At 39.0% G+C, this 15,990-nt stretch overlaps 2 protein-coding genes across 3 annotated transcripts in view; both read left to right on the forward strand.

Annotated features, from left to right (window-relative positions):
• LOC145434851 (uncharacterized) overlaps positions 1-15,990 on the forward strand; it is a 342,686-nt gene that overhangs the window by 193,809 nt on the left and 132,887 nt on the right. The gene's annotated exons all lie outside the window — the stretch shown is intronic.
• LOC145434842 (G-protein coupled receptor GRL101-like) overlaps positions 1-15,990 on the forward strand; it is a 67,861-nt gene that overhangs the window by 36,305 nt on the left and 15,566 nt on the right. For both annotated transcript variants that reach the window (XM_080312076.1, XM_080312075.1), the window contains exons 2-6: positions 7,183-7,240; positions 7,506-7,595; positions 9,470-9,599; positions 12,645-12,793; positions 12,857-13,038. In XM_080312076.1, coding sequence (XP_080168202.1) covers positions 7,183-7,240; positions 7,506-7,595; positions 9,470-9,599; positions 12,645-12,793; positions 12,857-13,038 — 609 coding nt within the window. The remainder of the gene's footprint in view (positions 1-7,182; positions 7,241-7,505; positions 7,596-9,469; positions 9,600-12,644; positions 12,794-12,856; positions 13,039-15,990) is intronic.

Below are 15,990 nucleotides of genomic sequence, written 5' to 3' on the forward strand. Positions count from 1 at the left end.
TGTTGAAGTATTATTTATATTTATATATCAATTCCCAGTATCATACTTTGAGTTCTGATGAGTTTCAATGCTTTTGTCTGGGAAACATACATATTGAGGTATAAAAGCAAGTGTAGTAATGCCTTTAATTTCCGGAAATAAAGCTGCACCGTATGGCATTTTTACAATCGCGCAAAGTGTTTACACCGTATCCGTCATAGCTTCTCCATTTTGCTTTTCAACTACACCAGGGGCCTTATAATATGGGGGGTGGGGTGCCACGTGCCATACCAGGATATTTTCTAAAGCGGGCTTATGGAGTAAACAGAGGATTATAGTATCGCGTTGCCATATCAATACTATCATTTTCATCCCATGATATGGACGAATACTCATGCTGTCGAATATTGGATACCTCCTGGTATGCATCAATATGAATAAAGCTCTGCACCTTACGCATAGCTCAATTCGCAGCGTTTGACAATCCATGCACACGAATTACGATCGTTTTCATAACTACTTACTTACTTGAGTAGATTTAAAGACAGTCAATTCTACTAGTTCAAGTATTTTTAGGTTGCTTGTGGAAGAATTACTTCTACTCGTACGTGAGTAGATTTTTTTCGTCGCTACTTCTACTTCAGTAGATTTCTTGACTACTTTGACCACCTCTACTGAAAACACTTTTTATCAAATATGAGCGGGAAAGGGCAACGACGAAAAAGTCAACCCAACTCCAGTGAGAGTGGTTCGCTTTTCTTCAATTGTGTATCCAGAAAGATTGATTGGAGAGATTACACTTTAGGTGTGAACTCAAAATTGTCTAAAATACTATGTAATCAGCTCCTCAAACATTTCATGCCAGTAAACTTCACAGAATGAATAGATTGAGTATCGGGCGAGGAATTTCTAATTTGAATATATCCTGGAACCAAATCGCCATCATCGTGTAATTTTGTGAGATGATTTATGTTTCCCCGTCAAAATCGGGTATTCGAGCTGGATCGGTAGCTCATGCAAGCTGGACAATTGGAACAGTAGACGTGTCTCAAAATTTCGGTGAAATATCACGGGCTTATCACTGAATCCGGACAGTGCCATTTCAACCTTTATCAGGTTTCATCATTACTAAAAACTGATATATTCTACTCATAAATTTTTGAAAATACACCCGTCAAGCAGTGTCGTAGCAGCCACTTGGCGGTTATGGCGCAGCGGCATGGGCGTCTAGGGGGTGGAAAAATGTGAGGTGAACAGCTCTTTTTAGTCAACACTACAGAAGCACTGAAAAAGGGGGATAATGCGGCAGACGAGACGAAGTGATGACCTTTTTTTAGTCAACGGAACATGATATCCAGAAACTATTTCGAAAGTTAGGCGGCATTTTCAACGGCAGCATATGCTCCTACGTCACTGCCGTAAAGTAGGAGCGATGTCGTTTCTCGCTACCAGAACGCCGTGCCGAAGGCCACGGTCGAAGCGCTGGGGAAAATCCACGATCGTTTGAAACGGAGAAAAAATCACGCAAAACAGTTCCTCTTAAAAAGTCATCACATCATATCTTGCAGTGAGCAATAACTGCTCAATTATGCTTCGTAGTTCTCTCAGCACATAATGGACCACGCTGTTGGGGGATGATGTCGACTGCTAAATTAGTCCATTGATGAGCAGCAACAATATTATCAAGTAACAATGGACTTTTCCGGTACAACTGAATAAATAGACGGGCGACTTTAAATTGACCTTAATGAATCTATTATACATTTTTATTGCGAATCCAGCTGCTTTATTATTCAATGGTTTCAACACTATACGCATCAGTTCCGTTTTAAACCTACACCGCCCTCATTTGCTCTCCGCACCCTCCTACGTCCCAATTTTATAGCCAGCGCCCCCCAACCGCCCATTTCATGGCCTGCGCACCTTTTACGCTCGCGAACGCCCCCAGCGCCCACTTTGCGAACCACTGGTTTAAAGGATGACGAGAAACATTTGCTTATGACATCACCATGGAAATGCTACGTGCAGCCTTTTATAGTGAAAGATAATCATAGGTATATTTTAATGCGGATCTGGTACAGCCCAGTAAACCCCATCTGTGTTGTACACCATTTTACAATTCTGGTACACCCCAGCGTGTACGATACACCCGGTTGAAGATCCCTGATCTGTACCACATTACATATCTAACTACACATTTTACCAGGGTTGGGCAATTATTTTTCCCCGCGTTCCAAATTGGAAGCAGAAAATACGTTGGCGCGCCGAGTCAAAATTTTGGCCGTATTCTCGAGCGTATTAATTTCATTTCTAAATAGAAAGCAGTGAATTACAATGAAAATAAATTCTGCTCAGTGGATGCGTCGATATTAGGGAATTAGAAAGTGACGATTAATTACCAGAAAATAATATTGATTTGCTGTCATATTTCGAAACAATGGTAAACGTGGTACATTTCGAACTCTCCTTTAACGCCAATACGTATTTTTCTATCAAGAAGATAAAATTTATTTGGGATACAAAACGCGTATTGTCTTGGTCGCTGACTAGCAGTGTGCAGTAGGGTTATGACTAAAAAAAAAAAATTCGCCTGTAGCAGGAATTGATGAGCATTTTGGTATAGATTAAAAAAATTATAATCATTTTGTTCAAATCGAAAAAAATGTCCCGCACAAACCAACTTCAATTTTCGACACTGGTCCAAATATAGAAAAAAATTACAATTTAAGGGTATTCTTTGCTACCAATTTAATCTTCATATATATGTCCTTCTGTACTTCTGGTAAAGTTCATCCATCAATTTGACTTCTCTTTCTGTTATTATGTTAGTGCCAGGGACATCTACAACGGAAATATCCGACTTCCAATGGGATTTTAAGGCACTTTATCGCTGGAGGACATTCGAGCGCAAAAATAGCATCAAATAATCTTTGGTATACTCTAGAGCCCGATCGATATTGGATTTTTGGGTCGATACCGATAAAACCGATATCTCATACCTTGACCGAGAACCCCAATACATTCAGCCGATATTCAAAAGAAGTTGGATATACATAAGCACATTTTCAAAGCTTCAGAGCATTTATTTGAACATCTTTACAGCCATTGTTATATTTGAACATGAAATAAACTAGAAAGGCTACATCTGGACACCTGTTAAGTGTAAGCTTGTGACATATATCAATATTCTCAATCTAGCGGTCAAAGATTATAGTTTTCTGACTTCCTACCGCCATGTTGTGATGTCACGGGAATTGCCGATAATTTTTCAGCTGCAATGGCTGATACCGATAATTCTGTCGAAGTGTGATATCGTCCCGATATTATCGGCGACCCGATAAACGGCCGGGCTCCAGTATATTCCGTCTATAGACATCTGGTTAGAATACTAGGCTTCCTGACACGCATTTGCGAGGAATAAGCATGATATCTCAAGAGTTACTCTCCATCTGGGGACTTGGAAGTACGGAATTATAGCCCTTGAGCTCCTTCTCGCATTGCGTAGAGATGGAAGTTTATGTCATTTGATTAGTGGTAATCTACTATTTTCTCTGATAGAGCGGCATGCTCTGCACAGCACATAGATAAACTTAAAATCATCCCTCTATCCTCGGTTTTCTAATATTTTCATTTGAAATCCTGGCTTGATGGATTGTACCAAGTTTTCGTAGTATTTTACCATATCATCTCCAAATTTGTAGCTGAGAGTTGGATTTGTTGAGGATGTTGGATTGAAAAACTCTGATATATGCTTTAAGAATAGATAATATTATGTTGGCAACCAATGTATTGTGGTTTATGAAAAACCTTGCTCATCACTGCAATTTGCAGTTCACAACAGCGCCATTCCGCCGCTCAGTATCAACAGATGCTGAGTCACATATGATATGACATTTTCAAATTTTCATCATATTCCTCTAATCGGTTTTCTAGACCGCTGAAAATATGTTGAGTTGTTCTACTTTCGCCTTTTCGAACAACCAGTTCGATTTGTGTCAGACAAATTGAAATTATACGATCTATACAGTCTACATCTAAAATCGAAATTATTAATTATTTAATAATTATTTAATTTTGACTGTAAGCAAGAAAACGACAGGAATAATTCAATATGAGCGATCAAAATTTACCAAATTACTATTTTAAATCTTCGCAATTGGAATTGTGTCACTTAAATTCAAATCAGTCGGTATATATATTATATAGTCTGTATCTACAAAAAAAGCCTATCCTTCATACCGTGAAAACTGGAAAATTTTTGTGCGGGAGGTTTTTGTTTAACCAGTCTTAACTTTTGGTAATTTTGCTATCAGGACACAAAAGTTCATCGTTTGTGACTACAGGACACACAAAATTTTGAAATTTTTTTTTCTAGTCATAACCCTAGTGTGCAGCTATGCGGAATTCCGAAATTCGATCTCCCTTGACCGAATGTATGTATATGTGTTTTTTTTTGTCATTAAAGCGACTTAAACTACACTCCGTAAACACGGCGATTTGCTCGGCACTAGCTGCTAAAAGACTCCAATAAATAAATATCTAGTGCTTCAAATCTTCTTTGAAGTTCAGCTTTCGTTTTTTTTTTGACATGCCCGTCCATCCTTTATGGGAGATTATTACACATAGTAATCACGGGTACTGATTACCTTGTTTTACGTAACAATTCAAGCATAGACCGTGTAATGCGTAATTTCGAAATGACTGCAATGAAGGTTTGGTGACTTCTTGCGACTTTAATTATCACGACATAATTTGTTGTATTGACTTTATTTTAAATCTGGATTACGCAGGCGGGGTACGTATAGGCTACTTAGTCGCGACATATTAGGAACATGCTTCAAAGTAAAGGAATTTTCGGTTCAGTTTATACAGCCTACGATTTTATTCGACGCAGCAACATCAAAAATAGGTTTTATGATTTGAATTCCAACCAACTTTTCGCGGTCCGCTCAGAATTGCTCCGCGCGATGCATCAGGCCCGCGGTCCGCACTTTGGCTATGGCTGCATTATACCTTGACGGTACTTACATTGTGCACCCAGAAACACCGGTCAGGAACCACTGATCTATAGTTAGTTGTCTCTTAGTTGTTTGCGGATTTTGAAAAGTGAATAGTCCTAGTTTTAGATCTAATTCGAAAATCAATTCAAAACAAACATGTTTATAAGAGTGCCCTTGTTTAAAACTTGTTTTTGCTGTTTTTCTAGTCGTGACGTCAAGAATATTTAATTGTGGCATCACATAGGGTTAGCATTACCAATAGAAAATATTGGGTAAATATTGTTCCTTCGACGAAAAGGACTTCTCACCAATGTTATAAACAGACCGAAAATATCTTTAGCCAGGATTACATCTGCATGCGGCATTTGGACGGTCGACGGTCTTCATCGTCAGAAAACCCATTTCGTACCAATGATTTATATCTACATACTATAACTGTTAAAGCAACGAAGACTCCGAGAGTCTCAGCACCCCACATCGTGTACGTCCAGTAGATCGGGTGCACCAAAGATAAATGTGTTATTTCAAGTAGCATTTTTAAAAAGCAGTAGATTTCTGACGGCACAAGGTTTCTTACAATTTCTTTTTTGTGTGTGTGTGATACCGTGAAAGTTTTAGTTAGGGATCTAAGAATACTGGACAATAGGTATATTTCACCAAAACTTCACATAGCACGACCTAACTAAGTTGATTTGCGAACGCAAAACTCTGAATTATCAAATTATAAAAACAATGGTCAGCATTTTCGCTCAAATCTACTAACGACGTATGTGGGAAACTGGCGACGATGTGCGTAGCAATAACAATTATGCAAATACGAAATCTTCAACCTCCGACAATCAACGTGCATATGTTGTTTGGAACGGGTTCCATCCATATCAGGGATGTCCAACCTGCGGCCGTAAAAGGGAATTTGTGCGGCGGTCGACACGTAGTTTAATTAGTATGTGTTGGCGGCCGTCGACATGCAAATTGAATTTACGAATTGACCCCCCGGATTTTTGAGAGATTTCATTTATTCTTGAAATTTTTTTCGCGCCGGTCGCGATGCAATATGACTTCGTTTTTCCATTATAACATACTAATGCCCTTTGCAATCTGAACCCCAAACGAGAGATGTAAACAGCAGATGAAAATGATGCGCACCATAAAGAAATATCAACTTGGAATCGTGTGCTCCTTGGAAAAGAAATTTATTGCTGGGACGTTTGGGCGATTCCAATATATTTCCACTACACCACCCGAAGATCCTCTCCCACCATTAAATCTACCGGTGAATCTGATCACATGGGCTGATAAAATATAAATGTTTGATAGTAATATGTGAAATTACTAATATTAATGACGAAATTCGTACTTGAATCTGAAAAATATTCGCGCTTTGCCCGACCTTGTCGTGACCAAGAACCTGTTTATAACATTATTACTCGCGTTTTCGGTGTGTATGGTGAGCGGATATGAAGAAATTCATAAATCCAGATCTTATCGAAAATGGACATGGACAGTTCATGGGTATATTTGGCGTCTAGTTAGTTCATTACGACTACCTCTATGCGACCTTAGGCTTCATGAGTAATCGTAATGCGGTCGTGAATAGCAGGAAGGTTGGCCACTCTTTATCTATCTCCAATAGATGTACACATTGTACAGTTAAGTACAGCTACTTGATATTCTTGGTCCCGCACAAGACAGACAATCTATAAGTAATTCGTCCATGCCGAGAGTATTTATATATACGATACTGTTAACACATAACACTACCGGTCACTTATAGTTTTCTCGGTAGAGAAAGTTACGCTCCTATTGATTTCTATGCTCCAGACACTTTAATATTGATTTGGTTCCAGACCAACGTAATAGTTGGTGCTTCAAAATGATGGTTCGACTGATCTGCTACCTTTTTCTGCCGGGTTCGCAATCCGCTGAGGTCCTTATTTCTTATATTTTTAAACATAAACCAAAAAATCCCTAATGAGACGTCGAGAAATGGTATTCTTGTAACATTCTTGTAATAGTTTTCGTATCCGTCACCCCACAGATTACGCAAACAACCCCATTTGGTTCGCGTCCCCAAGTTTGGGAAAACCTGCTTTAGTTGTATAGGTGAGTGGGATAAAATAAGAAGTAAAACTTTTAGCACTTTCTTTATCGATGGGGTTATGAAATATTCATTTATGTACTGAAAATGAGACTTCTTTGCCAGGTACGACTGCACCGATGTACAGTATCAAAATAAATCATGGAGAGAATGCAAAAATCCGGTAATTATACATAGTAGCTTCAAGTTAGAAATTCAGCGCTTCTTGTGTATGGCTTAATTTAAAACTCGGTATCAGCTTGGTTAGAATGATTAATGTTCAGTTTTGATAAATGCAAACGTTGAATTCCAATTTCATCCTACTTTTAATATCATGGATCTAATATTTAATCAGTCACTGCAATAGAAATATATACATATTACGGAATATTATTATGTTTTGCTTTGAATTTATTTGATGATTTCAAGTGAGTTTTATATCGTTTCAGGACGTCAATGAAACTCACGTCGAAAGTTATAAAGTCCCGTGCAATTGCAGTTATTTCCAATGTGGCGAAAAGCCTATTCACGAAAAAGCGGTGAGGAATACTGTTCTTTGACCAGACCATAGTGACATAAGACTGACGTAAAATATTCTGCACCATCATCTTTTGGTGGTGTTCCCATCGAATTTTCATAATGCTTACTAGTCGCTTGTTGAGCCTTTGTTCAATACCAATGATTTTTTGATGAAATTTTGCACATATGGACCAGGGTGGGGGGATTTGTCGTAGAATCCATGAATACGTCATCAAGAACGTTTTAGCCCTTGTTCATTTTAAACTTTGCATTTTGGTTGCTAAAGCAGCATGATTAAAATATGGAGGAAGGTTTTAGGACTCTAAAAATAGAATAAAAATAATGCAAAAAATCAGAACAGAAGGCAGAAGGCAATATCTTTTAAAATGGCACTGCCTTCCAAATTCGATGAATATCAAAAATGAGGAGATCAAGGCAACGCTGGTTATCGAGTCACACATATCAGAAAATCGTTTACGCACCCGGTGTCGTGACTCTTGGCAAAATGGACATATTCCCCAGCAGAAATGAACGTCATTGCAACATTGAAACTTCAAATTCATTGATTACTCCATTACATATCGCGGCTGCAACACCAATGGGCCCGGGTTCTAGTCCGACCGACGTCGACTTCCGAATTCCGATATCTAAGTGTTGGAGGTTTACCTAGGCTCCTCCTCGCCACCTCATCCGCGTCAGCGGTGTCTTACAAAAGCCTAGAGGTGGGCCGTGCTATAAGTCGGCAGTTACGGAAAATACAAAATAATATCGGCCAGGTGTAAATGACCATAGTAGTCGAGAAACACCATGAATACCACAGAACAAACAAATCCATTACATATAAAGCGGAAATTTTTTTGGGTTTACCCAAGTGAAAATAAGCTGGTTTTTGGTATTGTCTATTTCATGCATACAACAGTGATGCTTTTTGCCTATATCCCCGAGATTGAATTATTCCACACTCGTGTGCTTCCAACATCTGTGTCTCCCGTTTCGCGCGCCCGTAACTTTTTCTTAACTGCGAAATTTTTCGGGATCGGCTCAACACCACTCTGGTTTTTTTTTTTGAAACACTGCTATGTCAGTGACGTTAGCGGTGTGGGGGCGCAGATAAACCTCCGACGCATATAGTAGTGGTAGAGACTGGAGACTGGAACCAACAACCATTGGCGTTGTGACGATGTCGCTTATCACACTGGGCCACTCACAGTAGACCTTGCTTTCGAATACTCGATAGAGTTTTATACGGGCTTGCATTAAGTGATATCAGATGAGGGCAGACGACATATGATCAGATATGGTCAAAGTCCTCCGGCATGCTACTGAAGTGGAAGTGACATATAATTACACTCATGTACGAGTAAAAGTGGTGCTCTCCGAGACATACCAAAACTACTTCAAGTAGAAGGTGATTATGCTCACTTTGAATATTACGCAAGTCAGTAATAAGTAGTGGAAACGAAAGAAATCATAATCACTCGCTCATTGACCGTCATAACCTCGTCAATACATATGTGAATGATTCAGACAGTTGGATTCGTGGAGCTTCATCCCAGGAGGTAAAATTTTCAACAACACGATATGTACAGATGTAAGATGTAAACTGTTTCACCCTCACGCATCTTTTCAGTGTCATGCATGGTATCATCATTACGTATTATCAGGCACGTACTCAATAAGACAACAAACATAAAACTCTGCATTCACGTATTGGGCTTATGAAGTAAACTGAAATAACGGCTGCAGGATTAGTGTGCTATCTTTTATCAAAAACCAGAGAAAAAGGTGGTCGCGAAGACAAGAAGGCCGGGAATCACTGATATAGGGGCTTCCTGCATGATGCCTGCTGTAACGACATTTTTATCGGGTTTGAAAGCATATTTCCATTGTTTAGGTGTGCGACGGATTCAATGATTGTAGTTCTGGAATAGATGAATGTCAGCCAGGCTGCATAGTGAGTGCGTTTTCCGATGAAAAGTCGTTGATTACAAGCAAAGGGGTCATGGCACTTGTATGGATATTCAGTAAGTGGGGCGTGACGTAGAATCTACTTTTCTTTTCGTTCGGGCTAAACGATATTTTAAAATGTTGGGGTGAGAAGACGAAAACTTTATCCAGCGAAGAAATGCCAATGTTTACTATTTATCTGGAAGCAGTGTTCATTGCATTGTACTTCATTTCTCTATGCGTAGACGATATATTTACTCCGTCACAATATCATGGCATAATTCCAGAAATTGCATCAATTCGTGACTGCATCGCGAAGTTGCATATTGCTTCTTTCTTCCTCTTTGCAACTGAATTGTCATTTGGAAATAATGTCGAATTTTATCTGTGTCAGAGGTGGCGAACCTTTAAGGCCAAAGGGCCACATGAGATTTACGAACCATTGCGCGGGCAACTTGAATGGTGATAAAGTTTTTTGAGTCGTCCGATAGGAACGAACCGAATTAGGTAACATTGCAAACATGACTTATATGACTAGGCTTTAAAATTGATAACAATTATGTCATGAAAACTCCCTGTGCAACTGTACAACGTGCAGTCATGCCCTGATCGCTCGAAGCACGAAATTTTATCAAAGGTAAGGATATAATTCGATCAATAAATAGAATAATTGCATGTATTGTGGGTCGCCTCTGCATAGAAATGGACTCATTTGGCAAGGACGTAATTATTTGTCGTTTAGACACAGCAATATCGACGGTTTCGGTGAACATGCCTCTGTCAATTTTTGCACGTGTTTCATCGCCGACAATCTCGCTTCGAGCGCACAAGCGACGTCGCATGTTGGGCGCCACGTTATCTCCTAATTGCGAGTATAGTTAGACTCAATTCTGTAAATTACGCTTAAAATTTCCAGGAGGGGTCTCCAATGGTAAATGCAAGGAATATGACGATACATCGTGCGAAGTGCTGAGAAAAATTTCAAGTCAAATAAATCTGCTACGGAATATTCTAGTTTATGGTCACGAACATATACGAAGATCTGCGATCAATGTGGCTGGCCCTGGTTACGCTAATGCGTCGAAACTGATGTTTTAGTTATCATCGAATTTCGCGGTCAGGCTAATAAAATTTTGGTTGGCCTTGCAATTTTGCCTGATGTTTGAACTGCGAGAATTACCTCGCAGGCCACTAAAAACCTTTTCGGGGATCACATTTGGCTTGCGAGCCAAGGTGTGTCCGCCCTTGATCTGTATCGTTACTAATAACAGGGATTGATGGTACATAAAAATCGTCTTATAGGTATTATTAGTAATTTAAAGATACCTTTGAAAGCGATTGTTTTCGTGATAAAGAAGTCATTTTCAGGGTCATTTTCACCAACTCCGACTCCGATTCCGATTCCAGTCAGAATTTTTCCACGACTCCGACTCCTACTCCAGCTACTGCAGTTTTCACGACTCCGACTCCAATTCCATTACGCGAAAATTAGCCGACCTCCGACTCCACTGACTCCGATTCCGATTTCACAGCCCTGTTTGAAGTTCTAGTTGTAGTAGCGGATTATGAAAATTGACTAGTTCCAGTTCTAGTTGCAGGTTATGAAAATACAACTAGTTATAGTTGTAGTTAGGGATTTAAAAAATCGGGTGGTTTTAGTCCTTGGTATAGTTGCGAGTTTTAAAAATTGAGTAGTTCTAGTTGTAGTTCTAGTTGTGCTTCGTGAAAATTCAGTGGTTTGTACAAGTCTGTTGCAGTAGGCGTAAACTTTTTTTGCAAATCAACATAAATAATATTATTTCTTAGCAGATTTATGCTATTTGAAATTTTTCTTCGTGCTGCGCGCGATTTAATACAACGTATATTGATATTTATACCGGGGCAAAGCATCACCCTTGCAAAAATGCAATATAAAATTAATCCAAAACAACTATCATATACTGCAATGAGTGTAATTGTAATCCCAATTATAAGATAAAGGCATATTCCTAGAGTTGGTTAAGACCGTTTGGATGCTTTAATTTAGCCAAAGACAGTTGTTTTAACCCTGGGGGAAGTTTTCCTTTATTCTGGGGATCGCGAAGATGTTTGACGTCATCAGCTTCCAAAATAGGCCGTGAGTAACTCGGGGCAAGCTGACATTTTTATTATTCAGCCTATCATTTTTTGAAATGGACTACGGAACATTTTCAAATTGGAAATAATCTTGCGTCCATAAAAGGTTGGAAACCACCGGATGTGCAAACTACTGGTGTATTTTATTGTAATATATAAAAGAACCAATGTTATTGACATAATTTATTCAAACATTTTAGCAAGCAGTTGCATATAGTAAGCCCGCAAGAAGTTGCATCGATTCACCTATGGTGGGCCCAAGATTAGTGATGTTTTGGGCGGAAGGGGGCTGAAAAATGTTGTTTCGGACCTGGTTACAACACATAACCAGATAACCGTATCGACCAAACAGTATAGCAGGGCTGACAAACACACAATTGGCGACCAGTTATGGTCCACCAGACGATTCCGTCCGGTCAATGAAGAAATCTGATGCAGACCCAAGCAATCAACAGAGATCACGTTAGAGACGGCCCAATTCAAAACCTATGTTTCACTACACTCCTGTATGCGATCGATAGACCAAACTTTGCTAGTATGACGTCATATTGACTGACAACGTGTTTAACCCCATGGTACAATCCGCTAGTGGGCACTATCGAGTGTTAGGAAGTTGATCCACAAATATATGGTAACCCTATTGCACACTACATATTCATATTTGCCTTGATGTGGTATCAGTGTCATCGCTTACGTGTTTGAATACTTTGTAGCAGATATCTTTCTTTTTTCCAAACAAAACAGATTTTCATTGTTTTGCGATTTTCGATACACACTAGTGACTAACAAAACCATTTTATCGTCAGAAGCTGAGATTTCATTGACTATGTCACGAATTGCTTCGCCAATATCAACCAGTCTTAATGTTGATTTGAGTCTAACTCCAAGCATGTGGTGATCCAAATTTTTACAATTATTCATAAAAATAGGAAAACCTACCGGAATTCTATGATTTTAGTTTGACGTCATTACGCAAGAAACTTACATATAAATTTGATATTTTGAAGGTATTATTGCAATTATCGGGTGTACTGCAGTAGTTGTTACAACACTTCTGGATATTGTTACATCTGCCAGAAGCCATTCTGACTCACCGCATTCAAGAATCAACAAATTACTTATCATGAGTCTGTCGATTTCTGACTTACTTGTCGGGGTATGAAATCGCATTGGAATTTTGTGTGTCAGCGGCTTTACAAATATTGGGACCAAATCACAGATATACACCATATCCATATGCATCAAAGCCATTGATGTGGAGGGCGAGTATTGCTACGCTGATGTTGCATGGAGGACCAGCACCACTTGTTCCATTTTGGGCGCTTTGTTGATCATCGGTTCTGAGCAATCTGTTCTCACGATGGTTTTGATCACGAAATTCCGGTTGGATTCGGTCATGAGGTATGGATGAAAATAATTATAATAGTAAGAATAATTTCTAAGTAACATATCAAGGTTCACTTATTTTCGAAGTGGCGAAGTGACGGTTATCCTGAAAGTTTTGCAGTTCTTTCTTCCTTAATATATTGCTTGGTGTATATTCACAGATACTATTACGCACACAATGAAGCGTTGTTATTGAATTTGGATCCATGATTGATTTGACATTAGATAGAACATTAATCTATGGCCTTTGTTTCCCATCATTTACCCGTTGTGATAATGGATATTGCATATTCTTGTACTCGAGTCAAAGCGCATGACTCAATCCATTATATATGACTTATTCAAGTACTGTACAGCAGGACATAAAATTGAAAATAGTTTCGGAAACTGCATAATATCAGTTTGGCTAGACGTGAATAGAGTGAGGTAGTGAGTATATTATATTATGAATGTGGGGCGTCTACATCATCCAATACTTTCAGAAAAGTGAGTTGAACCTGTATTCAACTCGATACTGAATAGTAAATACTATATGACTCGACATTGCTCCCTGATTTGGGCTCGGACTTGAATCTAGTCAAAACTATATAAGTCAAATTGACTTATGCCTTGCTTACAGCCCTGGTCTTATGTGATAAACAGGACGAGAAATAAAATCCTGCATGGTTCACCCACGTACTTGCAATATACAGGTTACATGGTGATTTAATGTGTAATCTGAGTCGCCTTCTGCTTCAACACAACCAGCTTGATTTGATTAGTGTTACTTGTAAAATTTCACCGTGGTCTACTACAGATTGTAATAGCTACGTGTTCTCTTAGTGCAGACAAATGAAAAGTGTGGGACGTAATTGGGCTCGACACGTCATTCGTTGGTATCTGCGGAGTAAATAATCATCTATATTATTCTGTTTCAAACTGCAATCGCTAATTTCACATTGCCCATCTACTTTTGGTAAATTATCAATGTAGAGTTAGACGCAGGCCTATCACTCAGCTGAAGAGGTTAGCGTGGCCATCGTTGGTATTCACACGGCAATAATAATTTTCCTTATAACAAAGTCTATGACGGATCAGTAATTGTAGTGCATGTTATTATAACTGATTAAGGCGTACGTGGAATCTGAATTTTAAGTATACAATAAATTCACAGTATATGTGTGGTTTTTTAGTTGGCCTACCGCATTCCGTCTTGTGTTATTTCTTCTAAACTAGTGTTTCTCAAACTTTTTCCAATCACGTAGGTCAGACCTGGGCAAAGTGCGGCCCGTGGGTCAAATGAGGCCCGCGAAACTATTCTGTGCGGCCCGCTAAAGGTTGCTAGAAATTCAAAACTTGCTTTTTGATTGACTAAAACCATAGGATGTATCAACTCAACATGACCTTCATTTACTTGGGAACCTGTTCATTAATATACCACGATTACGCTGCCTGCTTACCTCGCATGCGTAATCCGGATTCAAAATCAAGACAATGTCGAAAGTATGAGTAGCAGTTAAAGTCAAAAGAAATCACTCTTTTCATATAGTTTATTTCAAACCTTTTTTGTTGCCATTGTCACATTACGCATTTTACGGCATGTGTTTCAAATTGTTACGTGACGCTTTCCAAATCCCTAATTCGTAAAACAAGTCAATCGATCAGTGCTCGCGATTACTATATGACTCATCATATCTATCACGGTGGCCATATAGGATTAATGGGCATGCCAAGCAAGAAAATCCGAAACTGAAATCCACAGAAGGTTTGGACTTTAGATCACTAAACATATGTACACTCTACGCTTTGATGTGCCTGCTCTCCTTCGTCGTATTGGACCTTATTTTTCAAGACATATGCAAAAGCCTCAACATATTCATGTGAGTTGTTCACCCTTTCGACAAACTGGAGCTTCAAGGACCTTTGTGTCAGCTCTCAAAACGATTTCTGCCACCAAGCATTATTCACCCGCGGAGAATACGCTGTATTTTCGAAATGAGTGCAGAACATATTCTGAGACCTGGCCATCCAAGCACTAGTAGACGTTATTATACAAAACCCGACAACTTGTTTGACCGAGAAGGGTTTTAATGAAATAGTTGAAAACAAAACCAGCGAATTTGTTGCACATCTGAACTAAATGTTGCTAAGTATATTCATCTTCTTTTTGTATAACAATTTTCGGTTATTTTGTGCGAATGAAACTTATTTTACAAAACACGTTCGGGTGGAGCTCAAAAAGGTTGAAAAGAATTGACCTATATTATTGTTTATGACACCTAGCAACGACTCGGATCACAAAACACCACAATGCTAAAGTACATATTGACGTTTTAAACGTCGCCAAATGTATCACCTGTGGCAATCAAATGATATATGCCAACCCATAAAATATTATGTCCCATAAGATCAATATCTTACGTCCCTTTGCCAACAATTTGGACGAGGATTTGCAAGGGAATATAAGCTTAGGCCTTAACGCTTTAGGCCGGACCGGACAATGTATTCGGGGTCTGAGTATTGAGCAGAGTGTGGCCCGCAGTTGAAATGCAATAAATTTATATCAAAGGTTTTCTAATGAAGTGAAAATTTTAATATATAAAAAGGTTAACCGTGCAGAACCTACCAAGGTTTGTTAGTGAACGTGAACCTCTAAATTTCACAGAACGTGAACGCGAATAAAGAACGCCAACGTAAACCTCACATTCACACCATCCCGGGTGTATTTACAAATTACGTGCCGTATATATACTAAAGCAGTTCCACAAGTTAAACATCTACATTGCGCAAAGTTATATTAATACACTGAGCAATGGCTTTTGCTGGAGATTTCGTGAATGATCATGTTGAAATGAGATATTCACTATGACCTCATAGTACAAATTCACCCCAATTTCTTAAGGCTTGGTAGCAATTAGGGATTGTGTGAACGTGAGGTTCAGGCTCATGTTCAGTGTGTAAACTTCAGAAATGTAGAGGTTCACGTTC

This window comes from Botryllus schlosseri, chromosome 3 (assembly GCF_051294905.1).
Source record: "Botryllus schlosseri isolate E-star chromosome 3, Bs_hap1, whole genome shotgun sequence".
Taxonomy (NCBI): Eukaryota; Metazoa; Chordata; class Ascidiacea; order Stolidobranchia; family Styelidae; genus Botryllus; species Botryllus schlosseri.